The sequence below is a fragment of the Acipenser ruthenus genome, chromosome 9 (assembly GCF_902713425.1).
Source record: "Acipenser ruthenus chromosome 9, fAciRut3.2 maternal haplotype, whole genome shotgun sequence".
NCBI lineage: Eukaryota > Metazoa > Chordata > Actinopteri > Acipenseriformes > Acipenseridae > Acipenser > Acipenser ruthenus.
Window position 1 is genome coordinate 8,976,866 of NC_081197.1, and position 23,302 is coordinate 9,000,167.

Below are 23,302 nucleotides of genomic sequence, written 5' to 3' on the forward strand. Positions count from 1 at the left end.
AACCCGTAAACAGACACCACGCAAAGGGGCGATCCACATTAACTTCCAACAAATATACACACATCTGTAGTTAATGTAAAAATGTATTAAAAATGGTATTGGTTTTGCAACTACTGCCCCTCCCCCGCTTCCTTGACCATTGTCCTCCAGTATCCCATGATGCACACACCGGCGAGGCAGATGGACTACAGGAAATCAAGCTTCAAATAAAAGAGGAAATTGTGAAACTACATACCTGTGTATGCCATCTTGGTTCTAACAGTCTAATGTTTAGTGTACTTTAGTGACTGTGCTGGAGCCACAATGACGCCTGTGCCAAACTCTTTAATCTATATACCATAAACATCGGCGTGACTGAATCAGCTGACTGTGATCCCGCATCAGCAGTAGATACACGGACTGACTGACAGCAGGGGAAAGGGGGAAAACAGGCATTAGCTGATTAATCAGGTAAGACGGTGGTGTATTTTATATATATATGAATAAATATTGTAAGTAAGAATGGTATATTTGTAGTATGCATTGATAAAACGAACCATCTGCTGGACTTGTATAGTCATCTGATGATATCCTCTTTGGAGCGCAGAAATGACAGGTTACCAGATGTTGATATTTTCAGATAGGAAAAAAGAACACAATCTATGCATTTTTGTATGTGTTATATTCATGAAGTAATGTGTATATCTATAGTACAGAAAGTATATGTGATGGCCCCATTGTATTCAGCCGGGAGTGTAATTGACTGCTGGATTTTTATAAACACACATCATTAATCCTCGGTAGGTAGATGAGACAATGACGTAAACATACAAAAACACCAGGACAAGAAACCGAATTGATTATCACACTAACTTAGATACTCGGATGTAGTGTTTTTATTTAACAAATGCAGCCAGCCGTAACTTGGCCTGTAATGAGCACAGCATTTTGTGATGAGCAACTGAACTAACTGACCCCTGCTATAGTGTTTGTGTTAGAGAATTGTATTACACGTTAGGTTCATTGCTGCCCAAAAAAACAACTTTAACACTTCAAATCAGGTACGATATGGTGATAGACAAACATTTTAATCATCAGTGATATATGCTTCTGATATCAATTTAAAACAAATAATAATAATATGATTTAATAATCCTGTAGTTCATACAACTGTGATAAATGAAACCAACATTTTAACGGTGGAGTATTTTTTTAGATAGCATTAAAGTTAATGCGTAACCATCAATTGGAAACAACGCATTTAAAGGTCACGCAAGCTTCCTTTAGAAACGCCGATGTGTATTGCAACATAATATGCATATATAGTTTAACATTGTTTTTGTTGTCAGTCAGTAATTTTGACATAATATATTTCTGCGTGGCAACACAACATTTAATAAATCGTAGAATTTGCACTGGCACGTCTATCTGGGATCGTCTAGTTAAATGAACATCTGTTCGCACAGTAGGTCATGTGGTCTGATCAGCAGATCAGAAAATGGAGATGCGTTTTGCGGAACAGCCAGTAGTCGTATTTAATATTGATTAAAACCTTTTTTTGCGTAGGATATATGCGTTAACCATTTCACAGGCACATTAAAAAGGCTGTATAATTAATAGGTAGTTATTATTTTATCAAATTAAAACGTACATTTATTATAGCATCCGATCTTGTGGGTATCCATTTTACATTAAAGCAATTCAAAAGAAAGACAATAAGATCATCCATTGCACCCCCAAACAATTACTATATTTTTTAGGACAGGCCTAGCATCACTCCACCAATGAATTGTCCAAATGTACCTTCCAAAGGGTTTATGTTTGAAATCATTCCACTGCAAAAATCAATTTGCCCTTAGAGAAACATGACTTACACACAACAGGAAAGGAGGCTGTACCTACTGTACCATCCTTCTCATTTATACTGGTCTTAATGGGCCCTCAGACTGTTGAATCTAAAAGTGAAGGATTGAATACTTTTTTTCTGCGGACCAATATTTGCTATAATGGCTTGTATATGACAGTACTATATAACATTATACACAAGGTTTATTTTAAAAGCAAACATTTTCAATACGATGTAACACTAATATTTAATGCACAATAAGGTTTTCGTTTTTTTATTTTAAATGGAGATATTTATATTTACAGGTTAATTTGTTATTTATATTTAATATTTAAATAGTGAATTAAGCTTACGTGTGATTGTGCTTGTTATGGTTTTAAAATTTTGAAACCTGGTCTATACAGACCAAAGTAATCCTGCATTATTTTGGATACTGGAAAATCCTGATTGAGGCATCATTGAAAACATGCTTGATTTAGAAACAGATGAATCCACAGTGATTAAGTGACGGCTGACGGTTAGACGATCCTATGACTGAAAGCACAGTGACGCATGTTGAAATATTTCCGATTTCCCTTCGTTTTCTAGACCATACACAATAATTACATATAAGTCAGTATAATGTAATTACATGCTATGTTTTGACAGCCAATAATCATATTAGTAACAGAATGAGCAGATATATATTTAGATGAACTTTTAATTAATCCATATGTCCCATCCCTAACTTGTGTCATACAGTGTAGAACTATTGATACCTTTAAAGCATCAGCTTTTAGTATATTATACAGAAAATATTAATAGGAAAATGTAGTTTGGTGGCACAAGCCTGTGATGATATCAGTGTATTATTAACAACTCCCAAAGTGTGCTCTTTGCGTTTCAGATTACATTTCTGCATCCGATTCTTTCTGCTTGCTGATAATTGTGCGTCTCAATCCTGCTGTAGTTCCTTCACGGGGACTAGACCTTGTCGGACATTTTATAAGTCAGCAGTAACAGGTTAAAGCACGAAGGGGCCCGTGATCGGAGTGTTTTTGGAGGCTTTGAGGGATTCAAAGACGGTGGGAAGCAACACTTATCCAGGGAGTGCTTTTCTTGTTAACAAAGTACCTTCGTACCCAACAGTTATCAACATGTATTTCAACATAAATGCACCCTTTACAGAGGTTTCCTGTGTATTAAATGTGAGTAAACTCAAGTTATAAAATTCCATATAAGGGATACACCATGAACGTTCATGGAGGACTGTAGTTATTCCTTTTCAATGATTCTTTTCTTAAATTGCTAGCTGGTTTGCTCAAGATTATTCAGCATTTGGCACATGGTACATTATATGGAGAAACTATTCCAGTAACTGTTTTCTGATAAGGAAGTGTAGACTAGTCAATATTGCAATTTAAGAAATCTCTGTGGCAATGTCAGAACACATTACTTTCTGTTCCCTAGTCTAAAAATAAAAAAAAAACAGCAATTTAAAATAGCAACATCAATAATGCTATATACTGCCAACCTATGACAGTAACATTTAATATGTTGTCCATACCACCTTTTCAGGACTGCTAGTGTGCAGTATGTTTTCCAATTGGAAAGCTTGTCTTAACCCTTGAACTTGTATTGTTTAAGGAAGAGCAGATTTTGTTTGGGGGGGGGGGGTGGCGGGGGCGGGAGTCAGTTCTGCTATTGCGTGGGAGTGAGAAGCTCACATTAGTCATCGTGTCAGCTGACTGTGTGTGGCTGTGCTGGGGATTCTGTGCCCCTTCTGCTGCAGTCGTGTCTCACTCTGCTTACCCTTCTCTTCCCCCGGTCACTGTGTGAATTCAGACCTGAGATACTGTGCTGAGGGTGGGAGGACCAGGGAGAAGTAAGTAGAAGAGGCTGTCATTTTCATTCATTCATTTCATTCATGTAATGGTGTATTTACTTTCTAAATGGCGTTGCTGTTAAATTGTGGATGTTTACTAAGCACAATCAGCAGAACAAGGGAAGCCTTGTATATTTGGACATGCATTTAATCTACTGTAGGCAAATCTGCTCTATGAAATGTTTTTAATGGCTGCAAACGGTTGATATTCATTAGCTTTGCCTCCCACTGGAAATTATTAACCACGCACCTACCAGAATTTATTGGGAATTAACCCATCCTTGGCAGTTATTTAAACTAAAATGATACAGCCCAGTTGGCAACAGCTAGCTTACTTTGCACTACATTAGAGCCATAGTTGTAGTTTTGATTCATAAAGCACTCTGCATTTGGTAATATTCAGTATGTCAAATTCATAATGTCCATTTGGCTATTGCAGCACAAGAGAAGGTATGTCCATTAAAGTTCAGACAGCACAATGAAGTGATACAGTTCATTAACCTTGGTAAAGAAAGGGCATTTGTGTTTAAAGTGGTTCACTTCAAGTTTTTTAAAATCTGTTATCATTATCCAGAGTAATTTCAGTGTCAGGATTATTTTATTTATTTTTTTTGATTAAAAGATTGCTGTTTGCTGTGAAACACTTTCCAAGTCAGACCGTTCCAGTATCACTGAGAAAAGTCATTTTTTCTTCTTTGACACATTAGCATTGCTGTGAGGGACATGTAAATCATTTAAAGTACAGAGCTCCCCATCTCCACTGGGAGAACAAATTATATATATGGCTACCTACCATCTCACACTGTTTGGGCAAGAAGATAGGCAGGTAGGTCCTGTGGAGGTTTAACTGAGCAGAGAGTTAAAAAGGCTTCTTGCTGATCTCCTCGTGAGGCGTGTGCAGGGTGAGCACGACGGGCCCATGGTTTCTTGACACCTGACTGTCTGAATTACCAGTCGGTTTCTAAGAGGACAGGAATGTGGCGCAATCCTTAAACATGTGCTCGGGAGAATAAACCGACCACGTGCTAATTAAACCACAACCAATATTACATGACATTCACGTCTTTTTATCCCAAAACATTTTCCTTTATCTAAAAGGTGAATACAGCCTAAATAAAGGAATTTGTGATGCCATCATGGTAAAAGTAAACTGTAGCAATGTTATTATTTACATTACATACCAACAGCGTGAGGATTTCAATCTTTCCATTTCTGACGCTCTGACATTAAGGATGGGCCAAACATTTCCATGCCTAGGCGACAGCATGTCCTTTAATATCCCCTGCTGAAGATGCATAGCTCCAGTGCATGGCCGGGAAGCTTGCACCCCCACCATCAACTGCAGCAACGCCAAATAATATTTTACACAAAGAACATGTTCAGTAGTTTCATTGGCTTATAATCTCAGTAATACCCTTGCACAGAGGACATTACCGCTGATGGCTCGTTACCGGTTTGTAATCTCTTGTACAATGGTAGTGGAGCTCTGTTAATAAGAATGCATTTTGGTAAAGTTTAAACGAGGCTTCAGTATATACAGTAATACAATGTTGCACGCCACCAAGGTACATAGAGAATACTACATCTTACTATATTACTGTATCTATTCAACATATTAAAAAACAAATGGACAAGTAAACCGTTTTCTATTCCATATAAAAAATAACTTGCTGAGAGGCTGTGAGCGAGACTGAATTTTTGTCATCATTTAGTCACTTTTCAGTTTATAATATTCACTTGCCTTCCTGCTAAAGTCCTTCCATTAGCTCAGTGCAAAACCCAGACAAAAAGGTAAAATGAGACAATAATTTGTTGTTCCTACAGTTTACGCGGTTATGTTCGTGAGCTCTCCACGCCATGTAGTATTTATCTGTTCTATTAAAAGACCTCTGATGCACGTTTTTTCCATGTCTACTGCTGTTTACATATGAAGAATATCTTTACAAGGCAGAATCCTGTTCCCTGATTGGTTGATGCATACTACACGTTGGTTGTATGAAAGTGAGCATCTTTTTCTATCCCATGCTATACAGTAGCAGCCAGTGTAGCCTTATTCTGTCATTCCTGTGCGTCTTTAAAACAAACAAAAAAAGCCACCCAGTAACAAGACATTAAAGTCTGTGACTCAACTCAAAGATCAGTATATATGTTACTGCTTAGCTGTCTGTAAAGGTGACTTTGCAGCATCACTGCACACAGAGCTGCAACAGCCACAGATGTAGTTTGTGCGAGATTCAAAGCGAGTGCCCCTTTTCTGAAGGAGAAAAGACATTGAATGTTAAAGGCTGTATTGTTTTACTAGGTTTTTGGAATGTTTAGATTGAATTGTGATAGCCCTGGCAGGAGTGATGAGGACAGGGTTTTAGTTTGTTTTCTGTAGATTAGTTACCCAGGTGAACACACACAGGGCATGACACCAAAGAGTCACTCAGAACAATGAAACAAAACAAAAAAAAAACATTCAAATAAGAAGTGACTCTTCTAGTCTTCCTAAAAATTTGAATTAAATAGCATTTTTTTGTTTAGAAAAGCATTGGGCTTTAATAACTTCGTAAGCCAGCTCATTTTTTGGTAAGCATGTACTATTAATGCTGCCCACAAATGGATGTGTTTTAAAAAAAACATTCTCACTGTACAATGTATATCAAACATCACTATGTAAGGGTTAAGTTTCCTAAGACATGTACTCTTTCAACGGTTGCTGGTTACTAGCTTGGTTGTATTGTCCAGTAACTGGCAGAGTTGAAAGTTCACATTAGCTCGAGGTCATGTGACATTCAGAATGACAGCAATAGAAACTAAATAGAATTGAAGCGTCTAGCTCTTTAATGCGGCCTTACGGCACATGGTAATATATTCATATTCTAGTATACTACCTACTGTTTTGTTGTAAGTCAGTGGCCGGAAGACTTGCAATTCTCCTGGCTATAAAAACAGTTGTTAATCTGTGGTAACCATCTAGTTACTGCATCAGCTGCTTTTGTTCTGTGTTTTAGTGTTCTTGTAACTGGAGTATCCAGAGGTAAGGTGAGTGAAACCTGGCATCAGCTTTCAGCAGACTGAATAGCTCTGGAGTTCTAGAATGACACTATCGTGGGGTTCTCCTAGCTGCGTTGAATTTGAGTGAAGGTTCTGGCTTCAAGATGGATAAAAGTATGACGGTTTTGTTAATGGTTTCCAGTGATTGGAAACCTTTGACTGAAGAGCACCGCAGGGTTGAATACATTTTCTAACAAGGCATTTTCCTGTTCTTTTGCCTTTAACAGTTAAAACTACAAGATGGATTTCTCAAAGCTTCCTAAGATCCGCGATGAAGAGCAGGAGAGCATGTTTGGATACGTGCATGGAGTCTCCGGACCTGGTGAGTCCATTGTTTTATTATGTTAAAATGAAGAAAACAGAAGTTATGACCAATTCACACAATATGAAGGATATTACTATAGAGCTTCTCTCCTATCTGATGTGTAACAGCTGGAAATCTCCCCTGACTGTAACGACACAAATCATCTCAAATTATGCATTGAAAAACGGTGAAGAAAAATCTGCTTCTGTTAATGGCCCTATGACATTTCTAATGTACTATGCTTAAAATAGTTAAGGAAATTAAAGAAGATAACATTTCTTAAATATCTTAACTCATTCCTCTTTAGCTGGAGTAACGTAAATGATTGAAGTTGTATTTCTTGTCCTTGAAGGTGAACCAAGCCACATATATCTCAGTTTCTTCTTCCGCAAGTCTCTGTGAATCCCTTTTCATTAGGACTTTCCTGAAGTGAGAGGTTGCATACTGCATTCAAAAAATACCAGGCACAAAGCAAAGTAAATGGGTTTTCGACTGTAGAAGAGATTTGCAAGCAGACTACTTGACCAGCAACGTGTTTGTTATGTTTTTGTTCTTTCACTCCAGTCGTCACCGCGTCTAACATGGCTGGTGCTGCCATGTACGAGCTGGTGCGTGTGGGGCACTGCGAGCTGGTGGGAGAGATCATCCGTCTGGAGGGAGACATGGCAACCATCCAGGTCTACGAAGAAACCTGTATCCTCACTGTCCCACTACAGGCCAGCTTCACTCACTGTCCATGTGGTGATGGGCCTCTCCAGCAAAGAAGTTGACATTTCCTTTTTAGATAGACCGGTACGGTTTGGCCACAGATTGAATGGTGCTTTACAAAAAAAAACAACCTGAATTAAAGGTAAATAAAATCTGTGTTTCAAAGGGAAGTGAATTAAGGCTTAATGTGCCCCTTTTAAAATGGTAGCTGTTTTCATGTCTCTGGTAGGATTGTATTGTCACAAGCTGGGTTACACGAATAGAATGGCTATAATGCAGTTTAGAATAAATATAAATATGCAACTTGACATCGTTGTAGCGTCCATATTTCCAATGCTAAGAGTTATTGTAGATGGGGAACCTAATATTAATATAGGGCTCTTGATAGTTCCTGCTCCACCTAAGCTGTCAGGGATGCCAGAGTGTAGTTTCTTGCTGCTCTCCTTAAGTTGAGAAACAGTAACACGCTGTGGTCAAATGGATCTAAACCCTGGTCTTTCCCTGTTCCATGCAGGGGTACATTTACTTGATGAAAAAGCACTTTTGGATTGGGGGCAGGGGGCTAATACTTTTAGTATGAGTTTAAGTAAGGACTTCGTTGAAACCAAAACTAGTAAGCTTGGGAGCGTCAGCAGCCCAGTAGTGTCTCTGTGAGTGTGGGAGACTGCAGTCCTAGTTTTCCTGAGCCGCTCCCTTGCAGCTGGTGTGTCGGTGGGAGATCCTGTGCTGCGGACTGGGAAGCCCCTCTCCGTTGAGCTGGGGCCTGGCATCATGGGCTCCATTTTTGATGGTATCCAGCGCCCCCTGAAGGACATCAATGACCTGACCAAGAGCATCTACATCCCGCGCGGAGTCAACATTGGGGCTCTGAACCGAGACCTCAAGTGGGAGTTCACACCCTCCAAGAGCCTCCGGGTGAGGCCAGCATTGCCCTTTTTATTCAAAATGCATTATTGGATTAGAGCTGGTGTTTGGAGATTCTACTTTTCCACTGTAAACCGCAAGCCAAAAGGATTGACATTTTAACCTGGGTAGCTAACATATATTCTGCAGTGATCCAGTTAGGTATCTGGATGGACCACCTTTAACAATTTAAAGTGTTTTTGTGAGGCGTCCTATTTACTCATAGAAAATAGCCATCCAATGATTGTTATTCAAGGATTGTAAAGCAAAGCTCCTGATGGATGTGATTGTGTTGGCTGATGGCATTTGACTGGACCTCCTTGTTTGTGTCTCCCTCCCCAGGCTGGGAGTCACGTCACAGGCGGGGATATTTACGGCTTGGTGCTTGAGAACTCCCTCATCAAGCACAAGCTCATGCTTCCCCCACGGAACAGGGGCACTGTGACCTACGTGGCTCCGGCCGGAAACTACGACATCTCTGTGAGTCCGCTTTTCACACGGTGTAGCAGGGTCTGTTTTGAAATGTGACCTCCCGTTTACAAGAACTTTCTGTTGGCACTCATTGATATGTAATGAAATCCAGTTGGACCAGTTTAGCAACATAGCATGTGAGTCCTTTGCTTTGACCATTGGGCAACCAATCCAGATTGCTGATCCATGCTTGTTATTTGAGCAGTATAGTGTGTCTTGACACGCTCAGCGCTAATATTGTCCTATCCGCTCTTCTCTGCACTGTTGTATTGATCACTGCTCTGTGCTGTAATCCCCTGCAGGATGTTGTGCTGGAGCTAGAGTTTGAGGGGGTCAAGGAGAAGTTCACCATGATGCAGGTGTGGCCGGTCAGACAGGTGCGGCCAGTCACAGAGAAGCTGCCCGCCAATCACCCACTGCTGACCGGACAGAGAGTTCTCGACGCACTCTTCCCGTAAGCAGCAGTCCCCTTTGCCAGGGATGGAGTTACACTGGGGGAGATGGGAATGTATGAGGGGCCTTGCTGCATATGAATATCAGTGTGTCTCCATCACTGTAATGGGTGTGTGACTGGAATCCGTAAGATGCCAAGCTCTGCTGTGTGGTGCAATGGCGAGAATGCTTGATTTACAAGCTGTTGCTTTTTGTTTCTGTGCCACTCTCTCCCTACTATTGTGTATTTTGTTCTTGTTTGGAAATCAGTGGTTTTTCACAGATGCACACAAGATTTGTTAAGAATTAAGGGAGATGTCATTAATCTAAGTAGCAGTGTATCTAAATATTGCAACTGTTTTAAATCATTTATATGGGGGTCATTTTGTACCAAGTTTATAAAAATCTAATTTGTAACAGTGCACGCAAGTCTCTTTATTATATTTATGCCGGTACAAATAAGTATACAGCCAGGAACGTCCTATGGTTTTAACAATAACGATATTTAGATCCTCTGCCTTTTAAACCAATTGAGTAGACCCCCGTGTGAGACTGCTTCTGGAGCTCATTGTGATTTTCAAAAAAGGTATTTTATCTTCAAGGAAATCACACTTTGATTTTCGTAGTTTGCAAGTCTGTGGCGTTGAATTGTGAATCTTTCAATACAATAAATGGCTTTGACAATGATCTGTGTCTGTGGTAGAGAGGAAGGGCTTGTCATGCATGTTCATAAACCTATCTATGACCCTGCACATCTCCGCAGTGGGTGTTTTCTGAATTATGGAGAAGCAATTTTCGACACGCTTCATTTCTTTCTATTAAAATGCAGAGTGTTTTCCTTGTTTTGTTTCCTTGCATGACTTTGACATTTCCCCCTGTGTGTCTGCAGGTGTGTGCAGGGCGGCACCACGGCCATCCCCGGAGCCTTTGGCTGTGGCAAGACCGTCATCTCACAGTCCCTGTCCAAGTACTCCAACAGCGACGTCATCGTCTACGTGGGCTGCGGGGAGCGAGGAAACGAGATGTCTGAAGTACTGAGGGATTTCCCTGAGGTCAGGCTCTCACACGTTTTGATTTGAATTCCTGTATGTAAAGATTTCTTCATTTGATGAGGTGTGTGTTGGTCTGAATGCTTCCTGCTGACTACATGACTAGATTCACCACGCGGATACTGAGTGAAATACAAACCATGTAACATATTACAGCTTAAATACATTACATAGCACTTCTTCCAGATATTAGAAGTGGACCATGCTGGATGAGAATTGCAAATGTAATTTGCGTCACCTTAATGAAATACGGGTCAAAGAGGTTGACGTATTCCAGCCCTCCTATTTTGTATGAGGAATTTTTTACTTTCATCTAATTGCTTTTGGGGTATTCTGGTTAAATTGGGATTACTGCTTGACATGTCTCCTTACTTCTGTGGGACAAACCATTTCAACCCCTCTGTCATTTACAACACCTCCCCCTTCTGTCCATTCCTCTGTCTGATCCTGTGGTGACTAATCCCTTCTTCCCTCTGCTGCAGTTGACCATGGAGGTTGATGGGAAGACGGAGAGCATCATGAAGAGAACAGCGCTGGTTGCCAACACCTCCAACATGCCTGTGGCTGCCAGAGAGGCCTCCATCTACACAGGTACACACTTGACATTACATCAGTAAGCCTCAGTGCAGACTCAGAAGGTTTATTGAATACTGAAAACTGGACAGAGAAATAAGTTAACAATTAATGTTCAGACTTCTAAAATAATGGTGAAGTAAATATAATTGTAAGACATTGCTCCAGGTCTTAACCCATTTTCCTGTATCTTTAATTTGAACATATAGTGTTGTACAATCATGTTGTATGTGCATACAGTTTGTTCTGTGGTGTTTATTGTGGAAGAACATTTAACATTGAAATAGACTTGAATTAGTCAAATTGGCCTTGGGAAAGATTCGCCAGAGTATTTTCTAGCTACACAGCATTCTACATCTTTACTATTTAGCCAGATTCAATACCTGCTGTATGGGTATTGTGTGTGTGTAGTTACACTTCCAGGCAGGTAGGTGTCAGCAAAACTAAATGGAAAGAGTCTGCTTATGTAAACTGTATTTGCAACTCTTTACATTGTTCATTTGGAAGCTAAGTTATTTGAAATATCCTGAACGTGCAGTTCCTTCCAAACCGGCTTTGCAGCTTAGGGAAATAATGTCCTGTCAAAACAGAACAGTGGTGCCTTGCATCTGTTCTCTTGCTGCAGAATGTTCTTTTACATTGATTTTAATGGACCACTGCCAGTTCACTACAACTATGGTGATGTGTTCTACAATAAATAAAAGCAGCACTATAATCTTCAGTAGACCTTCCACCTGGTTTCATTTTAGATTGTGCTGTTTTAAACACTTTAATCAGTGGTAAAAACAAGACATCAGATTGCATATAAGTTTCATGCCATGTTTTACTGTGAGATTGTATAGCGAAGATGATTAAATAAAACCTGGAATGGCTTATACTTTCAAGCACTGGGTCATTTTGGCTATTGTGGCTTTGTATTTCAAGCTGAGTTTGTTTTGGGTTCACTGCCAGGTAATAAACATACATTTGTCCACGCAAGAATCTATGTGTATGTGTGTTCCCGTTAATCAGCGATTCCTCTGTATAAAAGCTGGTGCGCTCAACAATGTCTGCCTTCCACTACTCTGGATAAACTGTGTTTGAAATATGGCAATGAAAACCCTACGCAGAAGGTTGCAGTTAATCAGTCTGACCAGAAAGTTGTAGTTCGTTGACACTTTTGAGAGCTCAGGTGTGATGGAGGTGTCCCCTTGCCTTTCCAGGTATCACCCTGTCTGAGTATTTCCGTGACATGGGCTACCACGTCAGCATGATGGCTGACTCCACCTCTCGATGGGCTGAGGCTCTTCGTGAGATCTCGGGACGTCTCGCTGAGATGCCTGCCGGTGAGTCCACACCTCCTTTCTCTCTTCATTTTACATACACTATGTATGTTTGTGACCAAACTTAAAGGTTGTGACTAAGGAACTGGTGGCACATCAGAAAAATAACTTTTAAAGCAAAATTTACTTTTATTTAACTAATTAAATAGTTCTATGTTGTGCCAAAAATATCCAAATAGGTATAGATATACATATAAGCATATTCGATTAGTTTACTGGCCTAATATTTTGAGGTTTAGTTATCTTCTCTGCACTGCTATAGCCATTTGCAGTTTAGTATTCTACACTCTGCAGTGTTAAAGTTCTGCTGTTTAATTCTTTGTTTTTGTTTTTTGTTTTCTAGACAGTGGTTATCCTGCCTATCTGGGTGCCCGCCTGGCCTCTTTCTACGAGCGTGCCGGCAGAGTGAAGTGTTTGGGTAACCCTGAGAGAGAGGGCAGCGTCAGCATCGTTGGGGCGTGAGTACAGTAAAACTCCTGGGCAGGGTGGGCTCCAGTGACTGCTCCACTGGGAAAGGGAGGCTGCTGCTGGGCCGGCATTCAGAAACTCAGGCCTGAAACTTCACTGAGAATTCGGCTCGAGTTGCAGTGTTGTGGTTTGGAATAAACACAAAAAATTAAAAGTATTGCCGAAAAAATCTTAATTTGATATCCCGCTTTCTTTTTATATCCAGCCCATTTTGCTTAATATTACTTTCACAAACTGTTTCCTTGGGACAGTGTAGTGATTAAATTGTGGGATGTCAAGTTTTTCCAGGACAGCTAGTGAACCAGTAAATACATAAGACTCCAGCATAATTCCTGTCTTGGTAAGCCTGTGCTTGCCTGTGATCTATTTCATAAGAATGGTAAGCAATGGCAGGTTTTTGTAGAATTACTTGTTAACTAGAATACTTCTTTTTTATTTTTTTAATAACTGGTGTTTTGTTAAAGCTTGTTTATTTTATTTTTTTGGCAGTGTGTCTCCCCCTGGTGGTGACTTCTCAGATCCAGTTACATCAGCCACACTCGGTATTGTACAGGTAAACAGATCCATTGAACTGCAGTATAGTATAAGGAAGTAATGGAGTTGATATTGTCAACACTGGTTAAAAAAGTAACAACCTTTATATGTAAAAAAAAAACTACCTCTACTACCTGTAGAGGTATCCTGGGTTGAAAAACCCCAAAAGTGGAAAGTTTTCCCTTTTTGACTGGTTGTGACTGAGAAACTTACAGTGGTGGTTCTGTCTAGTTTGCTCGCTGTGTGTCTCTTACCCACAGAGCGATGAACCGGTTTCAGATTTTCATATACTCAGAACACACCTTCATAGCTGTCATGGGATGTATGACTGAGTTAAGGCCTGTAGCAAACCAGTACAGAACATGATTATTACATTATCCTCACAAATCCAAGCAGCTGTTTCTTCACTTGTTTAACTTGGAATGGTAAATTAGCCCAATCGACAACAATGCCTGTCACCTATGGAGAATCCAAATAATTGATTTGTGCAGCTCTAGGACACAGTGGCATGAGTCCCAAACTAACCTGTGAAAGGGAAGGGACTGGGTGCAGTGTTAAGAGTTCCTGTTTGTTGCTCAGCAACACACCTCAATCCTGACGTGAACCCTCTGTGTTATTGAATCTTGGTTCTCTCTCAACAGAGACTTGACAATTGTGGTGATTTTTTTTGGATTAATAACTAATTTTGCTAGCGAGCCAAAATTTAGACCCAGTTGAAAGTGCTGTTTCGGCTTAATTAAGCAATAGGGGTGCTGCTTCTGAATGTTTTGCCAGGTGTTCTGGGGTCTGGACAAGAAGCTGGCTCAGAGGAAGCACTTCCCCTCGGTGAACTGGCTGATCAGCTACAGCAAGTACACGCGCGCACTGGATGAGTACTATGACAAGCACTTTGCAGAGTTTGTGCCTCTGCGCACCAAAGCCAAGGAGATCCTGCAGGAAGAGGAGGACCTGGCTGAGATCGTGCAGCTCGTCGGCAAGGTCACACTTTATGCATTTGTTACATTGCCTGTTCCTCTCGCTTGACTTTTCCATTCACTTTTTTCTCCAGCCTTAAACTAGCCCATATCAAGTTTACAAATCCAAATCCTATGTACATGTTGGCAATATCTAAAGCTCTTTTCTGCACTCTCAAATGTTGAAAAAAAATCATGTGTTTTGTAGGCTTCCCTGGCAGAGACTGATAAAATCACTCTGGAAGTGGCCAAGCTGATCAAAGATGACTTCCTCCAGCAGAACGGCTACACTCCATACGACAGGTGCAACAACAATAACCCTTTCTTTCTTTTATTAGAAGTTACTGGTGTTCATGTATTTACCCAACTTAAAACAACAAAAAAATAATAGTTTAGACCTATTTATAACAATGAGAGAGGAAGCTACTCTAGGCTGTGTGCTGTCCTCTATATCATCATATGTGTGTTTTGTGCCTTGTGCATTCCACAACCCAAGAAGCCTGGAGTGCCTTAATGCAAAAAAGCAAAGAAAAAGAAAAAAAAAACTTTCATAAGAATGGGCTCTTCCACTCATTTTACCCTTGTCTCAGTACTTGCTGATCAGATGCTTTAATAACTTAATTCTGCTGGGGATTTCGGGGCCTACCCTCATAATTCCGTATCAGTTAATTACTTGTTCTTTTTAATGTTTGCTGTTTGTCGTGTAAAGCGACGATCTGCCTGTTGGCCTGTCTACCGCTGTCCAGGTAACGGATTGTCGTTTCTTTTCCTCTAGATTCTGCCCATTCTACAAGACGGTGGGCATCCTCTCCAACATGATTGCGTTTTATGAAATGGCGCGCCATGCTGTGGAGACGACCGCTCAGAGCGACAACAGGATCACCTGGGGCATCATCCGCGAGAACATGGGCGAGATCCTCTACAAGCTCAGCTCCATGAAGTTCAAGGTAATCGACCACACAACTTGCTGTCTACCCTCCGGGCAGTAAAAACTGTATTGGTCATATTGCATCATCATTTATTTGTATTTGGTGCTATTGTTGCCGATTATCGGTATAACTTAAAAATTCAGAAGCTTCAAGTTCTTGGGTTGGGTTAGGATCATCTCCTTTGATTCAAAATCTAGTTAAATAGAGGGTTTCCCTTTCTCAATGTCTTGGGAGCTCTTTCTCCTCCAACACCCCAACCTCCATTTTTGGAGCTGTATCTACCTTACTGGGTTGTAGTTGGTTTCCATCCCCCAGCCTTGTTTGACCTCTGACTGGTGTCAGAGTCTCACCTCAGTTGCACAAACAGCTTTTACAGTGGGTTTCAATGCATTCCTCATTATTCAGAACTGCATTTACACCTCAGCTGAGTTTTGGTCCCTGATTAATCATTTCTTTCTCTGACTTGTCAGCCTTTTTGTTTAATGTTTGTTACATTTCAGGACCCGGTGAAGGAAGGGGAAGAGAAGATCAAGGCAGATTATGCCCAGCTCCTTGAAGACATGCAGACTTCCTTCCGCAACCTGGAAGATTAATTCATCTCACCACCATCTCAGACATTCAGATTTCCCTGTGCAGTGCAGTATTTGGACAAAAAAAAAAAACATATTGTGTGCTTTTTTTTTTTTTTTCTTTCTTTATATTTCCTTTTTAATAGGTCTTGCAGCAACTCAACATTCCTTTTTGTTCCATGGTGGGGGTTTTGTTTTGTTTTATTTATTTGGCCAAACATGGTGTTTGCATTAGATACCCTGTTTACATTTGTCAAAACCAGTTTTACATTGTCGCCAGCAAACGTGGCATGTGTTGAAGGTGTAAAAAGCAGATATTAAAACACTACAACAGTGTTGCGGTAATATTTTTAGTATATCTCTGTTTCCTACATTTTAAAGAGAACTGTTGTTAAATGGCACTGGGGACACTTGATAACCATCAGGCATGTTAGTTTCATTACAAATCGTATTGTGCGATTGTGTATTTTGTGCATTAAGGTATATTGCAAACAAGAGTTATTTAATACTACCAGCAAAATAAAATGTTAATTATTCACAGTAAAGTAAAGTAAACCCTCATAAGTAACACAGATCTGTGCGTTTCGACAAGGAAGGCTTTATTTTGCAGTAAATGTGGGTAGTTTGTATTTAACAGAGTTCCTGTAAAGGTGTATTACACTTGAAACTGTACACACATTGAGTCCTTTGCAAGCTTGTTTCAGCTGTGGAGCACCGTGTACATTTAGGGCATCTTATATCTGTGGCCTCGGTACACAAAAGGACCGTCGTTTGTCATGATGACCAATGTTAAGACCGTCCTGATTTTCTATTCATAGCTGGTTTGACAGTCATTCAAAAAGGGCCCCAACTGGGAACTGAACCTGTAATCCTGAAGTTGTGAGCTCCTCCCTCCCTCCCCAGTATGTAACCCTGCCTGCACACCATTCCGCCAGGACGCTCTGAACTCTTAAAACCGTGGATGTACTTATTAATGCTCATATGACCTTTAGAGTTTAAACACAAGGGATGCAACACATCTGTATTTATTGCAGGCCAGTAATGGAAGCCTGTTTTATGGTTCTGTATTTCAGGTGTTGTAATGTTTTTGTTTCCGATTATTATTTGTTCACTGTTTAGTCGTCGTGTTTACTGTGTGTTTTGGTGCACAAAGGAGTGTACTTGTTGTTTTTCATGTCTTCAGTGGTACATGTGTAAAGCTGTTTGAGTCCCAAAGAATAAAGTGGAGAAAATGATCCAAGACTGTGCACTGTTTTATTATTGTCTTTCTATACCTGGGCATCTTGGCATAACCACATTAAGCTTCTGGTAGCTGGCTGCTCCCATCTCCTTTGTGTTAGTGTTAGACTTGGCATTTACTAAAAGGACACTGTAAGCCAATTTATTTCACATTACATTTTTCTTCACTGTCTTTTCCATATACAGTTGAATGCTGTCCACATATAGTCTTATACATACATGTCGCAGTAATCTATAAAAAATGATGAAGGGCTTATATGATGGCTATTGTGTTTGGGTACAAGCATTCCTGATTTGTTAGTTTAAATATTTAAACGTGCTTAATACAACAATTTCAACATTTAGGAAATTAAACAGATCTAACAATCCTTGTTCTGTGTACAGTGAAAACATAACTTTTCACCTTTGATTTCAAATGCTTTGAAATGCAACTTCTAAACAGATCCTCCCATTAGTTTTTAGTTTACTACCCTCAATTAAAAAAAAAGATATGTGCAGCAGGATATTAAAACAGTCTGCAATGGTACATTTAGATACAAAACTCAAAACAAGGTTGCACATTCATTCCTCCAATCTTTAAATCACATTCTTCTAATCTATTAATGAAGTAGGAGGTTTCTACTAGGCATGACAAGTGAAAAACTTAGAATAAATACATGAATTTATTTGTATTAAATAAGTGTTATGAACAGAAACAAGTGCTTCTGAAACGTTTTCTTTGTGGTAGTAAAACTTCATCAAGCTGTTCATGCTGTGGAAATAAAAGAGGACAAAATAACTGACAGTACATCAAATAACCTGAATAACGAGGGCAGTGTGCGCAGTCTGGTTAGTTGATTTTCTGGATAATTAAAGTAACAAGGATGCATTGTGACTGCATGCGTCTAGTTTTGCTTGCTTTAAAAGCACCACACTGCCTGCTATTAACCTGTGTAACACGCAAAACCCAATTTCATGTCTAACACAGGAATAAATCAGATAAATACATGTCTTCATGGGAACAGGTGGTGGTCTGGTTAATTGACTTCCAGATACTGCCCTCAGTACTATAGCCACAAACATGAAGGCAGCAGGTCTATATTCCACATACAGTAATGTACAAATCTTGTTTACTCATCAACAAGACAGTGTCCCCCCAGTTTTAAGGGGAGGTTTTGACAGTCTGCCATAAGTCACACTGGAGTGTGTGTGTGTGTGCCACCTGTGGCTGTCATTTTAAAATCTGAGTTAGATTCTGATGGCCACCTTATCTGATATGTTAGGCACTGCTGTCACCAGATATATCTCATTTAACTGCAGTCTGAACCAGCCAAGAGCTTCAGACTGCTGTACATTAAAGCTTTATACTGCCATCTTGTGAATACAAAAACAAAACCAGGAATAATTAATTTCTGACATTGAACTGCAAGCCCGAGCTTTACTGACCTGCGGGTATCTATTTCTTGAAACACATGAGCTTCTTCCTGAACTGGGGCACTATGATCGCTACCAGTCCCACAGTGACCCCCACAGCTGCAGCCACCACTCCAATAATCGTCCCGATTGACTCCTCCATCCCGAACAAGCCTAGGGGAGCACATCATCATAATCACGTGTCCCTTTGTGTAGTTAAACTACACTCAAATGTCTTGGTAGGTTCCCGGTCACACCCGTTTCTTTAGGTGCAACAGTAAAACCTGCAGCACTCGTCTCCATGTTGGATCTGCTGGTTTGTTGATGGGACATTTGCTGCCCGTTTTTTCCCCACTTTCAGACAGTTTCCTTTCTATATATCTTGGTGTCTCTTAAGAAGATAATCCATTTCAATTAGCAAGACACCCGGCAACTTTAGTGGCAACCGTAATTACATATTTTTGGGATATTTTTTCTTCACCTGTGTAGCAATGAATATTGAGTGAGCATCCCATAATGAGTCATCATTCATAGAAACTGTTTGGGGGTAGCTTGTTCATTAAAATCATGTGCATATACTGGAAGATGTATTGTCTATTCAGGGATAGTAAGAGTAATAGCAAGGAACTGGTCTGAGAACCCCAACGTGCTTGTTTGTGATGTTTGGGGATAGGGAATGAAGGACTATTTTTACCCCAAGCACCACAAACCAGCAAGGGTTGAACTGTACTGTAGTGGCAAAGTTGCTGCTAATTATGTGAATGTCTAAAGGTGATCAATAGGATACAAGTGCTCCTAGTCATGTATTACTAGCTGCAAAGGTTAATTGCTACTATTACTGTTTATGATGCATACTTTTCCCCTGGCACGTTCTTGAACTTATATTTTTCTGCCTACACCACGCTATAGAAATACTGCCGATGAAATGCTTTACGAGACAGTTAAACTGCTGTTCAAACATACTTGTGCCAAATTACTGAACGCAGCAGGTTTTTTTTTTATTACAGTGTGACATATAATCCAGCAACATGGAAACTGATGAATACCTGGGAAAAGGTTAAACTGATAAGAATGAAATATAACAATGCGAAAGAGAAAATGCCCTAATTCTCCAGCTTGTGAACAGAGTGTTAACCCTGCCGCTCACATCAGGGTTCCTTAGTCACTGTGGGTCCATGCAAGACCCCTATGTTTTTAATGTATTCTTGTGTTTCAAGTCAGAGTGGAGGCCTTGTTGATGGAGATGGTATTAGTGTACTCCAAGACTGTGGCTGGTAGGACATTCAGCATGACTGGCACCAAAAATGTATTTCCAGTTCACATTATTTTCAGGTTCATTCTACATTGCTTTTCAGTTCAAATCTTACATTCTCTTTGGCTAACATCCTAATGACATCAAGTTAGAAAATAATACAGTATTTGGGCCTGTTTAAAAACTAGGCTGAATTAATCCATTGGTCCTGATCAGGACTGTTATCTTTGTCTGTTACATGAAACTGTACAGTACTTTCAGATGACCCTGGGTTGGAAAGCAAGCTAAAGGATAAAAGGAAAACTGACCTGCACCAAAACAACCCAAACAATTGTAAAAATGACGAAAATGTCACTTTTGTTATTGATTGATCTTTTTAATGAGTGGATATTCCAAACTTGACTAGCAACCTACTTGTCTGGCTTAATGCTTAAATGATCTCTTATATTACTCCTTGTGCCACATCTTACCACATTAGACAAAAGGTTATTGCCAACTCTTACCCGATCTTTTCCTGACACTCAGCTTTGTGCCATCTCCTTCTAAAGTACTTCCATCGGGTAGTGTCACAGAGCAAATGTAAATGCCATAATCGCTTGACGTGACGTTGAGAAGGGTCATGGAGGCGACGCCTGTGCCAAGCCAATCCCCGTTCAAGAACACTCTGCCCGAATAGCCCTCCTCCTTTGTTTCATTCCCAACCAGGACTGTCAGTGTCTCCTCACTCTTCTTGTTGTACCACGTCACAGACAAATTGCTGGAAACAAAGTGACCACTCTGGGTAAACTGGCACGAGAACACCAAGTTCTCCCCCTCCACCGCTTTCTCTGTTGGGGGGCTCTGAGACACAGAGGGCTTTAATTTTGATTCAGGCTCTGAAGTGGTGTTTGTGTGCTGTCCTAGGGTGACCAAGTGCAGTTGTAGGGCTGTGTTCTGAGCAGTCTCAGAGGCTCCATCCCCTCGTGTTTGGATAGCGACTGTGGCACTGTTAGCAACATGGTTGCTTTGGATTAAGACAGCTGTTGGCAAAAAAAAAAGACAAGACAATGTGTTTAGTATACATGACCACTTGGCCTTTCTATATATATCAAGTGACCTGCTGTAGGAATCTTGTCATTATGTAACAGTGTTTTTTATAACACAGTACTGTCTCTTAAGCACTCCACTGATCCATGTCTGGCATTGTCTCTGCTCTTCAAATTACAGCAGTCGTGTACACACTCGGCCTTGTAACCACAGTGTCTCAGGGATGTAAATAAAGTAATTAAGCAGGCCTCATGTTAAAGCTAATGTTACAGTGTAAAGTGTGTTATTGCCCCAACTCTAACCTTATTTGAAGTACCTTTTTAAAAAAAGAAACAACAACAGATACGTCTGCTTGTGCAAAACACCTTGTAGTGCCTTATTTGAAACATTTCAATGTATGTGTTGTGTATAAAGATTGTTCAATAGTTTAAATAGGCCGCATTCTCTAATCCTTGCAAAAACAGGCTCGTCAGTCCAGTCATAAATGGCTAGAATGAGAGTGGCAACTGTTTTTCTGGTGTCATCACTCAGGGACCTAGTGTCATGAGCTAATCTCAGCCTTTTGTCAAGTGTATAAGAGTGATGTCAATTACCATGGTACCATACACTACAAACTTGGTAATTATGTCACAGAAAGGTAAATATTAACTTTTATCAACAGCTACAGACACTGTATGTATATTTATATTTACTTGAATGGAATTACTCTAATCACTTCCTATGCTGTTTTATTTCAAAGGTCAAGCAGTAACCACATAGGAAGTGATTAAACATCAGGAAGAAACAGTTTCATCTTTTTCTGGACAGTGTTTTACTCTGGAAAAAAAAATCAATCAATACACAGTGGCATCCAGTGCAGCAAAATGATTCCATGTCAGTACTACTGAACCAGGTCCACTGTGCCAAATTTGCTCAAACTTTCTTGCGTTGCCATCTGCAAATCATTGCAATGTTATCCCAATGTCCCAGCTCCCAAGGGTTCTCATTCAAGCCCAACAGAGACTGCATGTCCTTGTGACACACAACATATGACAGGAGTTCAGAGAATGAGACCAGCATTACGAGCGTCCCAGTGAGCAGCGAGGGCTGAGGCTCTTCCATATCTATAAATAGATCTAGAGGCTAGTGGAAAACTGAAATAAAATACTCTGATGCTAAAATTAGAACTCTAAAAGTCAAATGGTTTTACATACTACTGTGCTTTGCAAGTCTAAAACCTGGACAACGTTCTTCATCATTCATAGTAGATAAAGCAAGATACAAATTGAATCGTCTACAGATGAAAAAAGTTTTCTGACAAAGATATCTGAAATCTGGAAATTAACTTTCCAATGAAGCAAAATCACCCTAAAATATAAAGTCTGTGCATCAAAACTTGTTAAACATGTGTATGTATCTTACTTTTCAAATATTCAACCAAGGCCAACTACTACAGGAGCATGCCAAACTTTCAACATAAAAATTACATAACTGTATCCTTATTGGTGCTGCACCTGAAGTGACACTTCTGTTAAAATAGATTTAATGCAAAAACCACCAGCAGAGTTACAGATGCTTTGAGCTTCCAGATCACAGTACTGCAACATACATTATGTCTTTAACAATATGGAATAACTGACCTACAATTAAAACTGATGCATTTATCATCTGCTCTGATATATGTAGGCACAGATAAAGAAACACACAGAAATGTGCCTGGACTTACCTATAAAAGCTGTGATTAAGAGCTGTGGGAAGGGAGACCCAAAGATTTTGGAAGTTACGAGGTTCATGGTTATTGCTGAATCTCAGCTGCACAGTGCACAGAGAGGGAGGAGAAAGAACCCAAGCTAAATGCGGCCAATGACTTCTGCAGCAGTCTTATTTTTAAGTTGGTGTCATAATAGAAGACCTGCTTTCTGTAGCAAAACAATTTGACTAATGATTGACTGGCTCAAAAAACTCACAAAGTGTGGATCCCCTTCTTATTTCTTATTGTATTATTCTTTATATATCAGTACAGTGAAATTGATTATCCGAACTCCTCTATTATCCAAATACCTCTATTATCCGAACACCTCTATTATCCGAACAGCCCCTTGTTAACCTGTCTTGTGTGTTGTGCTCTGCTGCTCTGTTAACAAAGAAAATGCACTACTCAGCCATTAATTTCTGGTATTTACAGAACAGTGCATTGCTGTAGGTTTTATATTTTTTCCTACATTTAGTAAAGTAATGTTAAATATTTTTACTGTCACAATTCAATTATCAGAACAATTCAATTGTCATAACACCCCCTGGACCAATCAATTTGGATAATATACGTTTTATTGTACAGCTCTGCAGAGTCCCAAAATACTCTCTGTGCTTTCATTGACGACTGTATCATACAAGTAAATGTCTCTACTGTAGGCATAGGTATTCAATTAATAAAACACTTCAAAATAAAGGAAATAAAATACATTAAAAAA

At 39.9% G+C, this 23,302-nt stretch overlaps 2 protein-coding genes across 3 annotated transcripts; one reads left to right on the plus strand and one right to left on the minus strand.

Moving 5' to 3' along the window:
* The first annotated feature begins 223 nt into the window (after positions 1-223).
* Positions 224-17,178, plus strand: LOC117972994 (V-type proton ATPase catalytic subunit A). 2 transcript variants are annotated; one of them, XM_034923738.2, is made up of 15 exons: positions 224-450; positions 6,956-7,050; positions 7,597-7,725; positions 8,441-8,655; positions 8,986-9,123; positions 9,417-9,568; positions 10,436-10,598; positions 11,078-11,186; positions 12,371-12,493; positions 12,834-12,948; positions 13,448-13,511; positions 14,267-14,470; positions 14,654-14,748; positions 15,221-15,392; positions 15,875-17,178. In XM_034923738.2, exons 2-15 carry the CDS (start codon positions 6,969-6,971, stop codon positions 15,965-15,967), a joined length of 1,854 nt encoding a protein of 617 aa, XP_034779629.2. In that variant the 5' UTR covers positions 224-450; positions 6,956-6,968; the 3' UTR covers positions 15,968-17,178. The 2 variants fall into 2 exon arrangements, with proteins under 2 accessions (XP_034779629.2, XP_034779628.2); XM_034923737.2 differs by lacking the exon at positions 224-450 and adding an exon at positions 3,574-3,689.
* On the minus strand, positions 16,024-22,721 carry LOC117405856 (uncharacterized). The gene is made up of 4 exons (XM_034009271.3): positions 22,558-22,721; positions 20,330-20,845; positions 18,608-18,748; positions 16,024-17,933 (listed from the first exon to the last, which is right to left on the minus strand). Exons 1-3 carry the CDS (start codon positions 22,622-22,624, stop codon positions 18,618-18,620), a joined length of 714 nt encoding a protein of 237 aa, XP_033865162.3. The 5' UTR covers positions 22,625-22,721; the 3' UTR covers positions 16,024-17,933; positions 18,608-18,617.
* Between the last annotated feature and the right edge of the window lie 581 nt (positions 22,722-23,302).

Coding starts and splice junctions, on each gene's coding strand:
- LOC117972994 (XM_034923738.2), top strand. CDS start 6,969: ATGGATTTCTCAAAGCTTCCTAAGATCCGCGATGAAGAGCAGGAGAGC. Junction 12,494..12,833: donor TCTCGCTGAGATGCCTGCCG/GTGAGTCCACAC, acceptor TTTGTTTTCTAG/ACAGTGGTTATCCTGCCTAT. Junction 13,512..14,266: donor CCACACTCGGTATTGTACAG/GTAAACAGATCC, acceptor ATGTTTTGCCAG/GTGTTCTGGGGTCTGGACAA.
- LOC117405856 (XM_034009271.3), bottom strand. CDS start 22,624: ATGAACCTCGTAACTTCCAAAATCTTTGGGTCTCCCTTCCCACAGCTC. Junction 20,846..22,557: donor CTTAATCACAGCTTTTATAG/GTAAGTCCAGGC, acceptor TTTTGCCAACAG/CTGTCTTAATCCAAAGCAAC. Junction 18,749..20,329: donor GAGTGTCAGGAAAAGATCGG/GTAAGAGTTGGC, acceptor GTGCTCCCCTAG/GCTTGTTCGGGATGGAGGAG.